At 41.2% G+C, this 19,073-nt stretch overlaps 1 protein-coding gene across 1 annotated transcript in view; it reads right to left on the bottom strand.

Annotated features, from left to right (window-relative positions):
• LOC308086198 (neurobeachin-like) overlaps nucleotides 1-19,073 on the bottom strand; it is a gene marked incomplete at its 5' end in the record, with an annotated part of 275,853 nt that overhangs the window by 102,213 nt on the left and 154,567 nt on the right. Inside the window, 4 exon segments of the mRNA XM_080429641.1 lie at nucleotides 6,505-6,671; nucleotides 8,983-9,091; nucleotides 12,852-12,916; nucleotides 17,799-17,860. Of these exon segments, the coding sequence (XP_080285767.1) occupies nucleotides 6,505-6,671; nucleotides 8,983-9,091; nucleotides 12,852-12,916; nucleotides 17,799-17,860 (403 nt within the window).

The raw sequence follows: 19,073 nt of genomic DNA, 5'->3' as shown, positions 1-19,073 counted from the left end.
AAAAAGTGGTAACTGGAAGCCAGATGGCGATGAATATTTTTGCAAGGCTCTCCTTTTAAAGTAAACCATGGAGTGAGACAAAAAAAATCAATTAAATATGTTTATATTTACCTCCCCAACAACCCTCTCAGGTCTGGACATGGTCATGTCCAGATCATGTCCCGGTCATCTAATGCAGTAGTTTCAAAACGTTTTGTACCCAAGCCACACCAATGGGCAGGTTGAAATCTCAAGGCACAACTGTATTCATAGTGAAAATAGCTTGAAAATGTGTGAAAAATAAATACATTAACACATTAATTATATATTATATAATTGCCTACAATGATATGCCCAAAATAGGGATGTCGGGTCACAGGTGTAAAGTGATTAAAATCTATTTTTGGGGGGTATATCATTTGCCTCTGTATTGGGAAATGAGTGCAAAAAAATTGCATATAATTGCCCAAAATAGAGATGCCAGATTGAAAGTGATTAAAATACATATTTATTTAGGGTGTATAATTTGCCTCTGTATTGGGAAATGAGTGCTCACAAAGTACTGATACAGTAAATTATTCAAAATAAAATAACCTTCAAAACATAATTCATAACTTTTTGTATAGTTCTATATATTGCAACAGTAATGTGTGGTTGTCACAAAATCCAAAGGCACACCTGGACTTGTCTCACGGCACACCATTTGGAAACCCCTGGTCGTGTGATACGACGCTGGTCGACACCATGATCAGATTAACGCGGAGGGCTGGAAATGGTAAAGAGGGCTTTCATCTGTGCAGTTCCCTCATTTCTTATCATCACTAAACTCAACACTGTTGCATACAAGGGAATGCTGAGCCAAGACAATTCTCTTCAGAGTGCAGGCTCATTGAGGAGTGACTACTGGACCAGTCTTAAAGGAAAAAAACTAAAAAACAAGATCAACTTGGGGTCATGTGGAGTAATGAAGATGCACGAAGGTGATCAAACGAGGGATGAAGAACCGTACTGTGGGTGGGTGAACTCTCCCTGGCTTGCCAGCGTTGTGGATCCTCCATCTTTCATCAGAAATGGGGCACAGTCAAGCGATGCCCAGCTCAATTTCTTCTCTACTGAAATTGATGATTGTGCGAATGGGCCTCTTTCCAGACATAATTAGCAGAGTTTGCAAGGTTAAGAGTGCCTCAAGGGAAGAGAGACTGGCGTAGGTCAAGAGCAACTGGGAAATGGACAGAACGTCCACTTACAATTGGAACAATGGATTCTCTGGGTCCAACACGTTTTGAAATAACATGCCATTGAATTAATCCATAATCCATAAGTGTTGTTTTCAATTCTATTCTATTGATGCCTCATCACATAATGGTGACTCTTAATATTTTTGACCAGTGACACTGCTGTGCAACAAAATATTAAGCATTAAGCAGCAGTTGGGGTCTGGATGAACAATAAATGAGAAGAATAGGCACTACACCAGTAGAATATTACTGGGATTGCTATTTAAGAATGAAATAACATTTATTTCTTCAATATCATGCAAGCTCATATACAGTAGTAGGATATCAGAAAGGCATCCACGCTCTGAATGTCATAGAGGATCATATTCGAAATGCCCTGCAATTTATCTTCAAGCCAAACCCAGAGACCTTGGTCTACCGCTGTCCCTTAGAGGGTCATCAGACCCACAACCCACAGAGGCTTTTAACCCTGTCCCAGGCAATGTTCCAAAGACCTCAGCTCTGCCTAGTATTAGAATTGATAACCCTTTCAAACAAGACCTAAGACTACGCTCAGACTGTGAGTAAAAGGCTCATTCCATCACAAAGTTATTATCCACAGGGAAGATTGTTACCATTCATCACACGTGAGAGATGAAACTCACTGTTAGCCAAGGGAAACGGCTGTTTCACTGCCTTCCCGCAGATCAATATATGCCACCATTCTCCTTTCTCCCTCTCTGCTACAAAAAAAGTAATTATACAGGAGAAACGTTGACAATCAATAGATCAGTCAGGTTAGGTTAAGGTCTGCTGTGGGGGGGCCTGGGGTGATGGGCTCCTCTCTCTGTCAGCTGTCAGTGATGTTGCTGATGTCATCAGAGACACCTGCATGGGAACAAAAGGAGCTCTGTCTTCTTCAGCCCTTTTTACATTTCTGTTCGGGTGGCCGTGTCAGGACAATTAGTACCCGTGAAGTGGTGATGCATTAATGGAGGTGTACGACACACAAGAGCAAGATTACGGAAGTGAGAGTGGAAAATGTGTTACCACAAGTTGCGTTAAGATGTTGGCGGGAGTGTGTTTCTATAATGCTTAAGTTGTAATGACAGTATGTAGGCCTAGCTGTGTTTACATGAAGCCTCTTATTCCACAATTATAAGCAGGCTAATAGCCTCTTCAGTAGAAAAATGCCTCATGTAACCACCATAAAATTACCCATTTTGAGCTAAGCTTTGTTTGAGAGGGGTATTTTAAACCTTTTAGACTAGTCTCAAATGTGTCACGTTAACGCTCCTAAAGAGTACATATCACTGGGATGTTTTGACAGAACACAATTTTTTTTAGAATACATAAGAGTATAACATTGTCGGAATTAAAATTATGTGTTTTTTCTAAATTATTTGAGGTAATTTGATACTTACATAATACATTAAGTAATAATTGTCACTTATTTTGCTAAGAAGAAAAAGTCATACTGTAGCAAGTGACTAGCAAAGGTTTTAGCATAGCTGTAATAAGGCATAAAGCAGTCCTATGTCTTGAAAGTTATTATTCCTCGATGAATTCATCAGCCTCGCCTTGACGTCTCCTTTCACTTCAGACGAGGCTGAACTTTATAATCCACTGGCAGGGTTCAGAGGTCAACAGCAGAGGGGACCAGAGGGCAGGGAAAATCACTCTCTCCCTGGAAAAATGTCTGACATCCAATTTTCAACTTGATTTATCAGTGTAAAGCTAAAATTGATAGTGTGTCATTATTGGGCAGAGAGCTGTCTTGGAAAGCTGTATCAAAGCCTCCTCATTTTGATTTAGCACGGCGGATCAATACAACCCTATACTGTTTCAATTTGAAGAGTATTGATTTTCTTACGCCGACTCAATATGGGGGACATTCATCATCAGCCAAGCATATAGTATGATCTCGCAGGCCTCCATAGGGGTCTGATCTGTTTATTCCTCACTCAGGTCACATGACTGCAAAGCTTTCCAGCCACATGGAGAATATCTCTTTGTCACCGCTGTAGTGTGTTATGTGTCTGAAATACAATCACTCACACCATCCGCCACAATGAACACAACAGTGTGACAGGGGAAGGGGGTTAGCGTTGCTGCTAATAATCTGCAGATGTTTGTTATGCAGCCCGTACTGCTCATGGCCTGCCACATCTATGGCTGCTCAAAAGACCTGGCCAGCCAGGTGGCTATATCAATCTGAACACCTTGAAAAAAGGGAATAAATACATGCTTTGCAGGGGGGAAAAAAGAAGAGGGAGGAAAAATGCTTAAACATAAACATAAGCAATCACTGTTTTTCTGCTCCTTGCATGAGAGGAATTGTGTTTATAATTTACAGTATTCTAAGAAAATGATCAATATCCTATAGCATGTCTCCAGGCGGAACTTAGGAGTAAAAAGGAAAGCAATTTCAGTGCATAGGGTGAAAACAAACACTAACAACTGAAGTTACACACGCACGCACACACACACACAGACAAATGCGTGTGCGCTCTCACACACACACACACACACACACACACACACACACACACACACACACACACACACACACACACACACACACACACACACACACACACACACACACACACACACACACACACACACACACCATGGGCAGTCACAAATAACAGACAGCCACCTCAAAATGCTTGAGGGCTTTATATTTTACAAGAGCAGCATAAATGGGAAAGTTAATGTAGCATTGAATAAGACTAAGCCGTTGAACTGCAACACTGCCTTGAGCTTGAGAGCATATTGCATCATTTTTCTTCCCCAGCAGGTTACCATTAAATTTGAATTTGTTGGAAGTTTTGTGGTATCATTTACAATGCACCCACGCTCAATAATCTTTTGTTTCAATGCAAATGCTACGCCTCTGAGAAGGTTTCCATAAATATTTGAATAAGGGCTCAGAATCAAATCCAGTATATTTTGTCATGGTTACTTCAGCTAAGGTTTAGTCAGTTTTATGAGTACCTACACTACAGTATCTGAAAGCAGTATATTTTCAGACACAATTCAAATAATCATACATTTTACAATATTAATAATACATAACTGAAAATAATAGGATTGAATATCATCAGCCCTCTCAGAAACATGGTATGTTTGCTGCTACTGTATCAGCCCCACGATATAGAATGATCAAGTCTAAAATGGTTAAATCTAGCGTATCACAAAGCATGTAGATAGAAATAGCAGAGCTTAAATTACTCCCAGACTGATCAAATGACTCCATGAAAAGAGAAACCCTAAACACATCCATGCACAATGCGTTGTTTTGAATGACAAATCTTTAAGCAGTAAAATATAACTAAAAATGAATTACACACCAGTTTATATATTTTTCTTGCCATTAGTAAACTATGTTTAAGACATAAAACAAGGCCAGGTTCTAGAGAGTACAGTTAGACATCTGCATTATATTTTCAAAATGTAATAAAGCCAAAGCTACCGTGTCAGCAAGGAGGCAAAATTTGTTTTGGCAAATCAGCGGGAGCGGTTTCTCTAATCATGTGCGGAACGTCGTTCAAGCTCCTGGTCTCTGGTCATAACAGAGCTCCCAGCTCAGTTTTAAAAGTATTTGGCTGAATATCAACACATTTTCTCTTGAAAAAAGGCAAGTATTAAGTATCACAACAATATGTCTCACTGCATCCCTACCAAGCAGCAGTAAAGACCTCCCAGTTTCGCCTTTTGCCCTAATGTATTTTCTATTATAAAAAGAATATATGAAATACTGTTAAGTCATCAGCACCAATAATTGTATAGCGCATGTAGTATTTATAGCTATGACAATCAACTCCCGATCCTAATCCTCAACTGTTATTTTTTTTAAGACTGTCTTTACTGAGAGCTTTGTATGTAGCAGAGTGGTTGGAGGCGAGGCAGGCAGTTATTTTAACAGGACCCATGGGGAAGACTGCAACTACCACCAGGTGCTGTGTTGTGTGACTGAGAGGGTCAGTGAGAGCCTGGATAACACAGCAGAACCCCCCCAACTCCCCCCTCCCCCAATCGTCTTCTTCCACACCAGCCTGTCGGACCACAGGCCAATCAACTGTCCCCTGGGGATTAAGCCACCACAGTGTAATTGAGTTTGCTGACCCAATAGCTGACCCTATTGGATCCTGGGAAAATGACATTAACTGGTGGTCCTATCTCATTGCTGTCTCCTGTGGTGCGCAGGTAACTTTTGTCCTCTGGGCTAGACCTAGCATGGACCAGCCACTGTCCTCAGACATATATTTGTCTGAGCGTGGTCTTCGCATGCCCTAGTGTGCGGTGTTACCAGAGAAAGTATAATATAAAGGATACAGGGATCTCCATCAGTTTGCAATGGGAAAATTTCAAACACTGAAGGTGGCGGCACCAGCAACGTAACACGACAGCAAAGCTCAATATCCACCAATCATAGACTTGTATCGAATGTTCTTAATCTCATCCTTTCATAAGGCAGTGGTGCATCGTTAAATGGAAAAAAATGGTTACACAGCAACACACTCACACAATTAATTCTGTTTGTGTGCCTTCACCATTCATTCCTGCCCATTCTCTCAATATTGGCTGCTCGTTGAAACATCAGTTGCAGGGAGGGTCAAATTTGAATTTGGTTGAACTTTTAGTGGAGTGAACTCGTGTTGTGCTCACAGTCACCGCAACACCAGAGCACAACAAGAGCGTACAACTCTTCATTGATTGAATGAACTGCTGCCTATCTGCGTCCTATGTGAATGCACCATTATGTCAGAATGTGCTGTGTGCTGTGTGCTGTGTGTGTGTGTGTGCACACAAAATGAAGTGGAAACCGAGCTACACGTCCTAACCGTCTGTCCATTGTACCAAGACATCAGAGACACATACTTCCCACAGATTACAACCACACACGGAGATTTTGAAAACATGACCAATGACAAAAAACTCCCATATCTGCTGGGCGAAGTACAACAATGTGCAAACACAGCAGCAAGATTCGTGAGTTGCTGTGATAGGAGAAGGATATCAAACGGAACACAACCACCCTAAAGACTAATCATTGTGTATATTCCGGCATCATACCTGCACCCAGTGATCTTGGTACATAGAAATTGATCTATTGAAGATTCTGACTTTCAAATGTACATATTTTTTGTTTTGATTGTATTGCTGTATTGTTGTATTGTGCTTTCTGCTTTGGCAATGTAAACGTATGTTTTCTCATGCCAATAAAGCCCATTGAATTGTGTGTGTGTGTGGGCCAGATTCCCCCATGCACAATGCTTATTGTTGAAGATGTTTACTGTACCTCTGGGCCAGGTTCCCCCATGCACCATGCTTGTTGGTGAGGATGTTGACGATCTTCTGTTTTAGCTGGTTGGCCGTTACATGGTCTCTGTGTTTGGCCGCGCTGATGAGGTGATCACAGATCTTCTCTTCTTCCTTTCTGTCTGCAGCGTACTGGGCACAGTTGGACTGCATTGACATGAAGAAAAATAAAATGGTGAAAACTCGTTGGGTTGAGCGTGTCGTTGCCAAAGAAAATTACATTGGACATTGTACTAATAACATTTGAAATTGTTTTTACTTGCATAAAGCCAGAGGGATATATATCCTCTAATGGCACATTTGTCACCCAGAGAAATGTTATGGCTTCACTCAACACACTTGAGTGCATAAAGATATTAGTGGACAGCTGAGAGATATATTTCAGCTCCCTTGGAGGAGTGCAGTAAATCATGGTGAGCACATGAAGGTGGCCCAGTCTCTAACTGTGGACAGATGAGGTTCCCTGTATGCAGTGTGCTTTGGTGCTATTAGCAGACAGAAATGAAAATATTCTTAATTGATCCACATATAATGTAATCTTTCATGGCTTGCAGAGATATCAGATATCACACATATGCAATTTCCAGCTGCATCCATATCAGAAGAAATGCACTCCATGCATGCTGTGATTAAAATGCATGATTTCAAGAGGTCATCCATAATAGTCTAAATAGCGTTGTGATTAAATGTCTAAAGCAGAATGGAAAGGGTAAGGAATATCCATTAAAATGACAAAAATGATATCACATAGATAGGAATTTCTGGATTGATATTGGATTTTAAAATAATTTTCAGTTTCAAGTATTCCAGGTGGCTAAAAGTAATCTAGATGAGCACATCAGACTTCATCTCTGCTGCTAAAACAAGATTGTCTTACTATGCTGCCCTGGGGGAGATCCCCTGCTAATATTCAAAATCTAATTTGCTAACAGAAGCTGGAAGTTAATTGAATTTCCTGCCTTAAATTTGAATTCTGTCAGATAGTATACCTCAACATATTCTTCATATGGCAGATAACTCAATCTCTGCTTGTCATCTCACGTTACCATGTGATGCTCTGACAAATATCAAACGTTATTTATCACTTTAAAGGATTTGAAGCTTCGCCCTGACACCAACTTAATTGTAAAAATGTCTTATCTGCCTCCCGAATCTTCCATCTTGGAGAGGGGGTAATAAAGTAGCGTCAGGCCTCGATGAAAAGTGTTGGCTGTCTGGAGTTGGCAGACAGAACGGATGAGGCCAGGTACAATCCCCCCCTTCTCCTGACATTGCATATCTAGCCGTCTCTTCCAGTTTATCTAGCAGGTCAAGGATCCTCAAGAACTGTATATCAAGCAGGTGTTTGAGGATGGCTGCTTTTCCCAGATAAGAAACTCATCACTCCTTACAAAGCTGCTAACATACTGTAGGTGGCAAGTGTGTGTGTGTGTGTGTGTGTGTGTGTGTGTGTGTGTGTGTGTGTGTGTGTGTGTGTGTGTGTGTGTGTGTGTGTGTGTGTGTGCATTTGTGTTCTTATGTGCCACCAACTTCAAACAAACTATCAGTGACACTTTCTGTAGTCATTTTCTTGATATCTGTCCCCAACGCTGATAAAAAGGATGCATGCGTCTCACCTGCCTATTTCCCAGAATGGCTTACTGCTAATTGCAGTACTTTCGGAAGTAGGTTAGGAAGTGTTATGTTTTTGTTGTTATCTGTTTTTGCTATATGTTAATTCTTGACATTATCTGATCTGCCATGGGATTCTCTATAAAAGAAAACCCTTGGGATACACTTAAAAGCTTAAATACTCATCAGCAGAATTAATGCAATTTAGGAAATGATTAAAAGAGTGGTATTCTTCATGGTGTGACATGGAAGTGGTTTGATATGCTGGAGATAAATACAGTCTCAGGAGGTCATTCCATAAATGGGTGGGCTTACAAGTAAATCCCAAGTTAAAAAAAACGCACTGGAGTACCATTTCACTTCCGATTATTAAAATCATTAGGACTTGAAGGGTAAGGAAGCTAATCCTCCACAAGGATAAGATTAACCAGTAACACACAGTACAATTACTATTCATTATAACAGGATTCCCTTAGAGGACATTAGCACATGCAGTGACGCAATATTTTATTTCCATGCCAGATTTTAATTCCTAGATGCAGAATTCGGTAAAAAGGTGCTACATGGCCCGGACGGTTGGCAGGTTCGACCCCCGATCCCGACGACCTTTGATGCGTGTCACAGCCCCCCCCCCCCCATCTCTCTCCCAGTTTCCTGTCAGTCTACTTTCCTAACAATTAAAGGCAGAAAAAGCCCCAAAAAAATATCTTTAAAAAAAAAGGTGCTACATGTATGATGAATAAACTTATATTTGTTTCATATTTCAGTTAATCATTGCAATCCTCTGTACTCATTTCTAACACATTTTGAGATGGAAATACAACACTGCATTAATTAACTACTGTACCTCAAAATCAGCATGTTTGTGGACATCCTCTGCCCGCTGTCTGTTCAGGATAAACTCAGCTTCATTGGCAACCCGAACTATGTGGTCCTTCATAGCATGGCAGAGTAACCTTTAATAGCACAGAAACAATTGAATGCAACAGATTACAGGTCATATTATGCACAATGTATTAGTCAAAGGGTATTATAAGATATTTATTAGCTACCATCTACAGTACCATCATGGTACCACTAAGCAAAGCATCTTAGATTAAAGCGACTGTGGTGTGTAGGGCTAATGCAAGATTCTGGCAACTGGGAGAGGAGACGAGTAATCAGCATCATTTGTCTGTATTATGCAGCAAGGCTGTAGGTCAGTGACAGATCTTTCTGTAGCATTAAGGAGGGAATGGGGTGTCATTAGAGCACTGAAGCACGTCTGGCACGTGCCTGATTGACTGTGGATCGCTCTCCGCTGACCAGAACGTCGACCCAACCCCCATATTGCTGACAACTCGGGCCATAGACCACATCTTCCATGGCTGATTCCGGGGGCCCATGCCCATACTTACATTTAAATTCCAATCTCTTTAATAATTGAATACACCCTGGCTATTGTGTGGAGATTATATGCCATTTTACACATCATTAGGCCAGCTTTGTTTTAATTAAAGAGGCTCTGTTCCTCTCCAGTGCTTGATACAGACTGTAATTTCCCTTCTGTCCCAAGGAGAGGCAGTAATCCCGAAGCTGCAATCATCAGCTGCTGCAGCCTTTAACTGTTGACAAGCAGTCATTTATAGATAGACCTTCACAGCTGGAAAAGAAAGACTGAAAACACTGAGGATTTGAAACCAACAGAGTAGCCAAGCCGAGGTGCCGTTTATAGTGGGAACAATTGTTCACCAATTTACAGCTTTGTGTACACAAAGAATGTGAAATTCTAAAATGAAAGTAATAAATATGCCCTAACAAGGGACTGTAACATTTTTCTTTTGCCTGACTTGCGTCTTTCTGTCTGTCTGTCTGTCTAACACTTTGGTACCAAGCAAATATTTTTTAAATCTACTGCCTGGATTGCCTTGGACATTCATACTCCCTGGAGGACGATGAACCGTACTGATTTTGGTGACATCATGGTCTTTGTATACAAGATATGGCCAAATGGCCAAAAACACATTTACACAAAATGTTGTAGACATGTTTGTGATGGAGCTAAAGTCTAGGGGATACGTTTTTCACATTGATTGTCCAAAAGGGGGCACGGCAGTGTGCATGACCTTGACCTATCAAAAATGGGGTATAATTATAAATTGAAATAAATGTAGGCTGTACTGTAATACATGGAAATGACATTTCCAGAATACATTTGTCTTGGGGCAAGGAAGACGACTGTTTAACCTCCCCAGCCCAAATGTCACACCTTGTGGGTGTCACCGACTCGACAGTTGACCCCCCCCCCCCCCCCCCGCAGGCCAATGCCAACGCCTGCTTCTGCTGCTGATTCGCCGGTTGGCCTTAGTTGGAACATGCCCACTTTGAGTTTGTCAAATGTTTATTATGCTAGTCTGCACCTATATGATGAAATCTTATTTTACTGTAGAATTTAAACCTTTCCTAAAAGTGAATGTGGCAGTGAGCATGCAGGCTCTGCAAACCTTTAATAATCTGCATCCTACTGTAGGTGTGGGTTTGAACTTTATTACACCCATTTCCTAGTTTGAGATGTTTTAGACCCACTAATGAGCACAGGGATAAGGATGGCAATGTCAGTCTGTCAGTTCAAACCACTTAGGTCGCGTGGGTTGTAAGGAACTAGGACATTTAGACTCAGAGTCCAAGTATTTTGAGCCTAAACCGTTGCTGTGGATCGTGCTCCTGATGTTGGTGTGTGAAGTTAGTGATGTGACAAATAAAGTTAAAACGACGTAGTGCTGAGCGACACATGCAAGTTGGGCGGCTCATCTGTCTTCAAGCAGGGAAAAAAATGCTTGTGAAAACATTTGAGGAGGGAAATAGGCAATGTAGTAACAACATCTTGATTCATATTTGATCAGCACTGTCTAGTTTGACAGTTTGATCTGACGTTCGCAAACCTGGTGTGTTGCGCTGCACGGACCTACAGACTGTGAGTCATCGTATGAAACACGCCCCATGCAAGATAAACGGTTGTGATTGGCCCAAGCCAGATCGGCTGGAAATCTGTCTGAATGGGAGGGGGGCCAGATGCATCTGCCAGAGCAAATACAAAAAATGAGCTGGCAGTTTCTTCTGGTTCCGAGGCTTGTACTGTCAGTAAAGAAAAATGTAACACATGCATGTGCATACTGTATACTTGAGAGGGCAACACACTGGTGCATGCTGATGCTCTCTTCTGCAATAAAATGTGCAGCTGAAAAAAGGCAACTTCCCAGAGACACAGCAGCTACTCTACAGAGCTGGTGTTTGGCATAATTTGTTGGTGTTTCAAAACAGTGTTTCTGAAAAACATCTTAGGCTCGAGAGCCTCATGGTATTTATCTGTTTAAAAAACACTCGAGATGCCTTTCAGGACACTGTGTTATCGGTTTCCACTGCTTTTGGGGTAACTTCAGAGGCCTTTCTTTTTGTTGGGAAACATGTTGCTATCAACTGTATTAATTTAATTACTGTATCATTATTATTATATTCCAAATGATATGTTTGATATTTATGTTTGATAATGTAACAATTTAATTAGAAATGTATGTTCACCACACTACATTAACCCTGGAATAAGTTTGTCAAAATGTGTGGGAAAAAAGTATAACAATTTAATACAAAAAATAGCAAATATATCAGATCTAATGTGAACTATGTGTTGAATTAATAAATAGGGCTTAAGTGGTTAAGAAAACAAATCGAACCCTGTCATTAATAATCATGTAGAGGGATAGATCTCACTATTATTCACCCACTGAACTGGCCACTTTTAGCATGTTTGAAAGCTGTTATGGCTCTAGTAAATAGCAAGCACAATATGCCCCTCTTGTTTTGTGTACAGTATGTAATGTGTATGTCAGCGGGTCATTAGGACCTTGAAGGGGAGATGGGGCAGAGTTAATAGAACCTTGCTAATTCTAGAACTGTCTAGTTAGATTGAGCAGATTTGCAGAGTGTGGAGAAACATGAAGAAATGATGGATCTGCCAGCAACACCCTGTACATCGCTGTGTGGCTGATCAAAGGCACATTTATACTCCACCGCACATCAGTGCTGCATGCTGAAAATAGCCGACCTAAAAGCTCACAACGCATCCGCGACACGTTATGAGCTTGTAGATCGGCTATTTACTGCGCACAACACCGTCGTGCCACAAAGTATGAATTGGGCCTAAGACTGTTTGTTCCAGGGCCAGCAGGGGACAGACTGGGTTCTGGCTGGGCTAAGGCAAGAGCCTGGGCATTAGATCAGTTGGGCCAGATGGGTCAGCAGATGGACAAGGAGGCTGAGCTGCCCCTGATCTGCTCCACAGAACACCCCAAGTCTGGTCAGACTCAGAAAAAGAGAAAGATGGAGGGACAGAGAAAAACACAAAGAAAGGAACTGAGATGGACAGGACATGCAGGCATATGGCAGAGGGCAGAGACGGGTGTTAGATGAGGGTGACTACACTCTTGTGTGGATTTTCTAATTACAATATTATTTACCTCTACCCCCTAAAGTGTAGTGTATGGGCAAAAGGGTTCTGACTAATCTATGCCCCGATGTGGCCCAAATAAACTTCTTAAGCTGCCATGGAAAAGCCAAAGAGATGACATTTTTTATTTCATAAAAGAATGATAAAAAAAAGATAATGGAATGATAAATAAAGTAAAGCATTTAATAATCAATCACCTTATGGGACGCTATATGCATTGAATGGATACCTACCGCCCTTCGTTGATTAGCTCGATAAAGGCAAGGCCAGCATTCTTCTGTATGGAGTTTTGCCATTCCTGTAACACATGAGGTTTGCTGGGATTGTTAATCACAGTACACAGCCTTTTGGCTTTCAGAGTGTAAACCGTTAAACATAAAAAACATACCTCATTACATGTTAATAAGCAATGTTAGAAGTGGGTTGTAAAAGTCATATCACTGCACCTAATTTTCTATTTAATAAAAATCTTGCGGAGGCAATAAAGAAAGAATAACAGTAATAAAACCCCTCATGGAACAATTTCTCTGGACGTACTGCAAATTGCAACAATATTTTGAGAGCAAAACACACCAATGATGAAAAATGGTACAAGACCGCAAGTAAAAAAATACACTCGCACAAAAAATCCCCCTCCATCCGATACGCCAACACATGGAAAGAAGCAGAAGCTGCCACCCAACTAGTCAGCCTCCACAACAGTTTGAGATCATGTCACGGCTGTTTGGCAGAAACCTTGTATCTCCATATTATTATTAATTTTTTCTCCATAAATGAATGCCCTACTTTATACTTCATTGTATGACAGTGTCTTGCAATTGTTGCAAAAATGGCAGATCTACAAGCTCGTCATGAGCTTGTAGATGAGTCTGTGGGTTTTATAAATATTTAAGGGTAAGTGATACTTTTTTGGTTAAAACAAAAAGTTTCTTGTTAAACTATTCTGATAGTGGCCTGGGCCGTAGCGTGACGGTCCAGGCACCCTAGGCTGCAATGCCAGCCTGACAGCGTGTCGCGGGTTCGACTCCCAGTCCCGACGACCTTTGCTCCGTGTCAACCCCCTCCCCATTTCCTGTCAGCCTACTTTCCCTATCCCTCTCTAAATAAAGGCATTACAATATTTTTAAAATATATAGTAATCATTGATATAGAGGTTTGTTCAGTCACAGGGGTCTCCCTGTCTATCCAGCTCTTTAATAAACAGAAAATACATTTTCAGGTATAGGTGAACATTTTTTGTGTTCCAGTTTCAATTTTGTCTGCTCATGTATTTGTGTCATCATCACTTCCAATTTCCCTAGTTTAATCTGTATCCTGACTGAGTTCTCTATCCTGATTGGATCAAATTGGCATCCCGACCTGAAAATGCATTTTCTGCGACATGGAGACTCCTGTTACTAAGCAAACACTCTATACAGCAATGACTATCAATGTACTATCAGAATATAGAGCTATTTAACAATTATTTTAACCACAGAAGATCACTTACCCTACCTTTAACCAATAAAAACTGTTTAATTAAGTAACATGTTTTGGACATACAAGTTTTCTGCCCGACAGAGACAATATGTGATATCTTGTAATTCAAGAGATTAAAAACAATGACATTTAGTTCAAAGAAATGGATAAAAATAAGCAATGATTATAAAAGCACAAATTCTGTCCTGTATGTTAGACGCTCCATATGAAAATAGATCTGTAAACACAGGAGAGATGTAATTGAGGGATGAAACTGTATCCTCTCCCTTAAACAGAGCCATTTCCTCTGTCCCTTACAGTGACAGATTAGTGAGCGGGCTCATCGAGCGCTGCAGTGTGCCTGGAAGGGATCTGAGCACCGGGCCACGGTGCCAACACTTGCTCTCTCACAACACACTCTGGGAATGATTAAAAAGCCACTTGAGAGCGCGCCTTTCACTGTGGGAAATTCAGCTCTCCTGTGCCCTCACTGAGGTGCAAATGGAAGAGAAAACAGAGAAGGCCGCGGTTCAAAAGGAAGAGGGGGGGTTAGAAATGAAAGGAAGAAAGGTTTCCAGTTCCGCCAGCAACCTCAGTTTCAGGAATATAACTAATTGCAGGTGATTTAGGTATGAGGAAACTTTGACCAGAACTTTACATTTCAATTCAACAATTATTCTCATAAGTGCAAACTACCAAGAAAAGCAGGGGTGTAGGCGTTTCTAAATGGTTCTAATATTGGCAAAACAGTATGTGATGTTCGCTAATACAATAAGGAAACCCCAGATTTAGATAAGGAACATTTATTTGCATGCAGCACCAGAATAACTGAAACCGACACTGTTATTTATCATTATGTATTTCCTGTGCATGGTTGTCATGCCTGACACATACTGGTTCATGGAATACATGAAGAGTACACTACCTGACCCATACGGTGCGTTGAGTCAGTGAGATGGTGCTGACACAGTGCTGAGCATCTGGTCTCCAAATGTTGCCCGTGACCCCCTCTCCCCGCTACAGTATCCGCTCGGAATAAGCTGTTCTTGATTTGGACAGGGATCATGTACAGCCCGTCTTCTGAGGGTCTGCTTGCACCGCACTCACGTGACAAAAATAAATACGGAAATCAAAGCAGATGTGAGAGTTTGGCGATGCCAGGAAAATGACATCAGGTCGGAGGGGGTAGCGCTTGAACTGTTCCGATCGGCTCTCTCTCTCTCTCTCTCTCTCTCTCTCTCTCTAAGGTAAGGTTGGTGATGGTTGGTGCTTCAGAGGGGTTTCTTTCTTTCTTTTTTTCCTGGAGAACAGAGCCCCCAAAGAGGCTGCCTGTGATTGCAGGGATTTAGAAGTCCACCATTGTCCGTTTGAGGAGAAGTAGGCCTGACGTGCACCTCCAGAGGAAAGCAATTTGATCCCTTGTGTAAATGTAGACCATACCATGAGAACACACCTCTGGTCATGAGAGGCTTGTTGAGGTGCTTCGATAAGAAAAGTTGACATTGGTGGTAATCCCCAACACTTTGTGAGGTGCTGGGGATTCATTGATGATACAGTAGTTTCAGCCAGGGTCGTGGTTATTCCATCCATTTTTTTTTAAGTAAAAACAAACAGAAACAAAAAAACTGTATTTGAACTCTATTTATGAGCCTAATATACTGTAGCACTACAGCACTAATACTAACCATCCTGGAGAACACAGCATAGCATTTTTCATTTTCTCTCTTCCTCCTTTCCCGTGATTCAGCGGGGCACCAAGTATTTGTGGTGTCTCAATCCAACCTGTCAGTGCACAGGAGTTTTCCCTTTTATCTGCTCAGCTATGGTCTGTTCTACACGCCACATCTGGAGGCCTTCCATCACTAAATCTTCGTGGCTCCACTCTGGATCCCCCCTGTATGTTTAAGCTGTTACAAGAAACAGAGCTGCTTGACCTTTTCATTCAGCTGCCCAGGCTGAGGAGAGACACCCAGTGTCTGCAGCCGTGGCCAGCCACACCAATGATCGCTGCGATTAGTATGCATAAATAAGTAAAGGAAGATCATTAGCGCCGATTTATTCATAAAAGTGACAGGTCACAAAACAAAGACAGACTAAAGGTCAGCTAAGTGGTCACCGTGCTGTCTTAAAATATTATTATTGAGACATGTGAGTAGGTACAATGAAGTTGGCATTTTATAGTGATGTCAGCTAAGGCTTGCGTGGTTATTCAAATGGCTTGCTTTGCATTATTTGAAAGCAAAGGGGTTATATGAAATCAAATACACCAAGTAACTGACTCACATTGTCAATCTGGCACAATCTCATTTTCATGCAAGATACATTTTAAACTTGACTAAATGTTATGTACAGGCAAGAAGTAATTTAAAACCTTCCAATGTTTTGAGGATACGGTTGCTATACATGTAATAAAATACACCCTGATAACCTTTCTGTTATTCTAAAACAGGTTGTCTTGTAGCTAGATTACCCAACAGTTTAACTGTACCCATTACCGCTACTGTGGCGTTAGCGTTTGAAGCCATAGCTCATCTAGAAGGTTCTGGGTTCTGGGAGGACAGTGGGGCATGGGTCCAGTTTCAAACCCTCTGAGTCTGATCGATATCTCAGCCCAGGTTTCATCCCCTGAGCCCCTAATGGCAGGAACCACTGGAGCCACAGTAATGCTATCTGTGAGATGGGGGGGGGGTGGACTCAGGACTTTAGCAGCATGCTGACGCTCTCATCTGCAATAAATCCTGCAGCTGAAAAAAGGCAACTTCCCAGAGACACGCGGCTACTCTACAGCCAGCAGAGAAGCACTAAAAGAACAGGAATTACATCCCCTCTTAAGATCCTTCCAAAGAACAGAGTCACTCACCACTTGCAGAGCCCATTTCTGCGAGGGGAGGAGTGCTCCTTAATCTTGGCCCGCTAATAACAAATGCATGCATATGTGGGCTGCTGAGCTCCCCGCTGGAGCAAGCTTTGGACTGGAGATATACCATGGAGCACAGAGAGTGGCAATCCACCTCCTCGGGGCTGTGGCCCTGCAGTCTGGATCCACAGAGAGGCACCAAGTAATGGCTTCCTTATGGGCTCCCAACACAAGACTGATGGGCTGACAGAAGGTATGTTAAATATCTCCTGTTCTAACTGCTACATTGGGGCTTTGACCTTCTCTAAAACAAGGGCTTAACAAGAGATTGGAAGGGTCAGCTCTGGGGTGATCAGTCACTGGCAGCTTTGCATGAGGTGGGGCTGATTCTCTAAAGGAGGGCTTGGGATTAAGGCTCTGGGGTGTAGTGAGAAAGTCACTGGATTCTCAGCACAGTGCAGATGTCGTCATTTCTGGACGTTTTATTTTACACGAGGAACTGATGTAATATACTCATACAATACTGTGTAATATTACTTACTATAAGTCGTTAATTTTGCTTAAGGGTAAAAATATATATATATATCCACCGTCTATAGTTCAATGGCTGTAGCTTTGTGGGAAGCTACAGTCATTTCAGGAGTCAAAGATGAGTTCCATGAACCAGACCACTGCCCATGTCCAATTTGCTTGGACTTTGCTGTCCTATAATGGTCACATTACATGGATCAAGATAAGACTCCTTATTGCATTTACAATGAAGAGAAAATATGTCTGGGAGTGATGGGTGGGTGAGAGAGAGAGAGAGAGAGAGAGAGCGAGAGTGAGAGAGAGAGTGCCTTGAAAGAAGTATACAAAATCTAACCTGAGAGCACAGCAGCATAACCAGCTCAACCACAGAGGTGCTGGACTTCATGCAGACCAGACCTGTGAAGGACAGAGCACATAGATATAATCTAATTAGATATACCATACTGGTATTTCAGTTGAATATTCAATATTCATTTCTAGTTAACTTAGTTAGGCAAAGAGGAAGATTATGTTTTTGTTTTGTTTGTTTGTCTGCAACTAATCTAGCAAAACACTGGACTGATCAGCGCCAAATTTCTAGCGCACGCTGTCAGCAGGCCAAGAAAGCAACTTCCCCAAATATGTTGTCAGATCATATACATGATGACTATATACATGATACATACAGATGACTGATGTCATAGACTGGCCACTCCTCCTGGCAAAGATATGCATAATGCACAGAGGTTCATAATGCACATGAACCTCTATGGATGTGCATACAAGAATTCACTCTTTTTAACATTGTATAACTACAAAGATGTACTTGAAATATGACGTGTAATGTGCTTGAATTGTGTAGCTTGTTCTCTATGATCAAAGTGTACTGTAACAGCGTGTGGTAATAAGCTAGATATAATGACGAAAGGAACAGGAATGTGCAGTTACTACCATAATAGCCAAATGACCTCTCTAGAAGGATCAATGAATATCATTATGATTCATAGAACTAATGAACTTGATTCAAAACATATTGGAAAATGAGGGGAACAACATTTGTTCTCCTTTTTATATGCTTCTGCAGAGAATAGTTAAAGGACAACTTTGTTTTTTTACAACCAAGGTTTATGTTTTAGATTGTAATTAAAGTAAATAAAAGATGAGTGTTAAACATGTTTAATTTACTGCTTTCTATAGTTTTAGCAATTTTCGCGATCTTTTTTACAGTGGGCGGGGGCATTCTGTCCGGTGGCTAAATATGTCTTTTTTTTACACAATAACCCGGCGTTTTCTTTATTATTATTTGCAGTAGCTCTTCTAGCCCCCAATAACTCACATCTGGCCATCAAAGACCACAGGACCTTTTTTATTGTGTAAAAAAGGCATATTTAGCCACCGGGCAGAATGCCCTCGCCCACTGTAAAAAATATCGCGAAAATTGCTATAACTATAGAAAGCAGTAAATGAAAAAAAAAATAACACTCATCTTTTATTTACTTTAATTACAAGCTAAAATATAAACATAGGTTGTAAAAAACCAAAGTTGTCCTTAAGCATATCAAGTATACAGTATACCGTATGTATGTACTGTATATATATGCAACACTACAGTATGATTTGAAAACCAGAT

This window comes from Gymnoscopelus braueri (genome assembly GCF_963280865.1).
Source record: "Gymnoscopelus braueri genome assembly, chromosome: 5".
Taxonomy (NCBI): domain Eukaryota; kingdom Metazoa; phylum Chordata; class Actinopteri; order Myctophiformes; family Myctophidae; genus Gymnoscopelus; species Gymnoscopelus braueri.
This window is presented reverse-complemented; position numbering and strand designations above follow the sequence as displayed.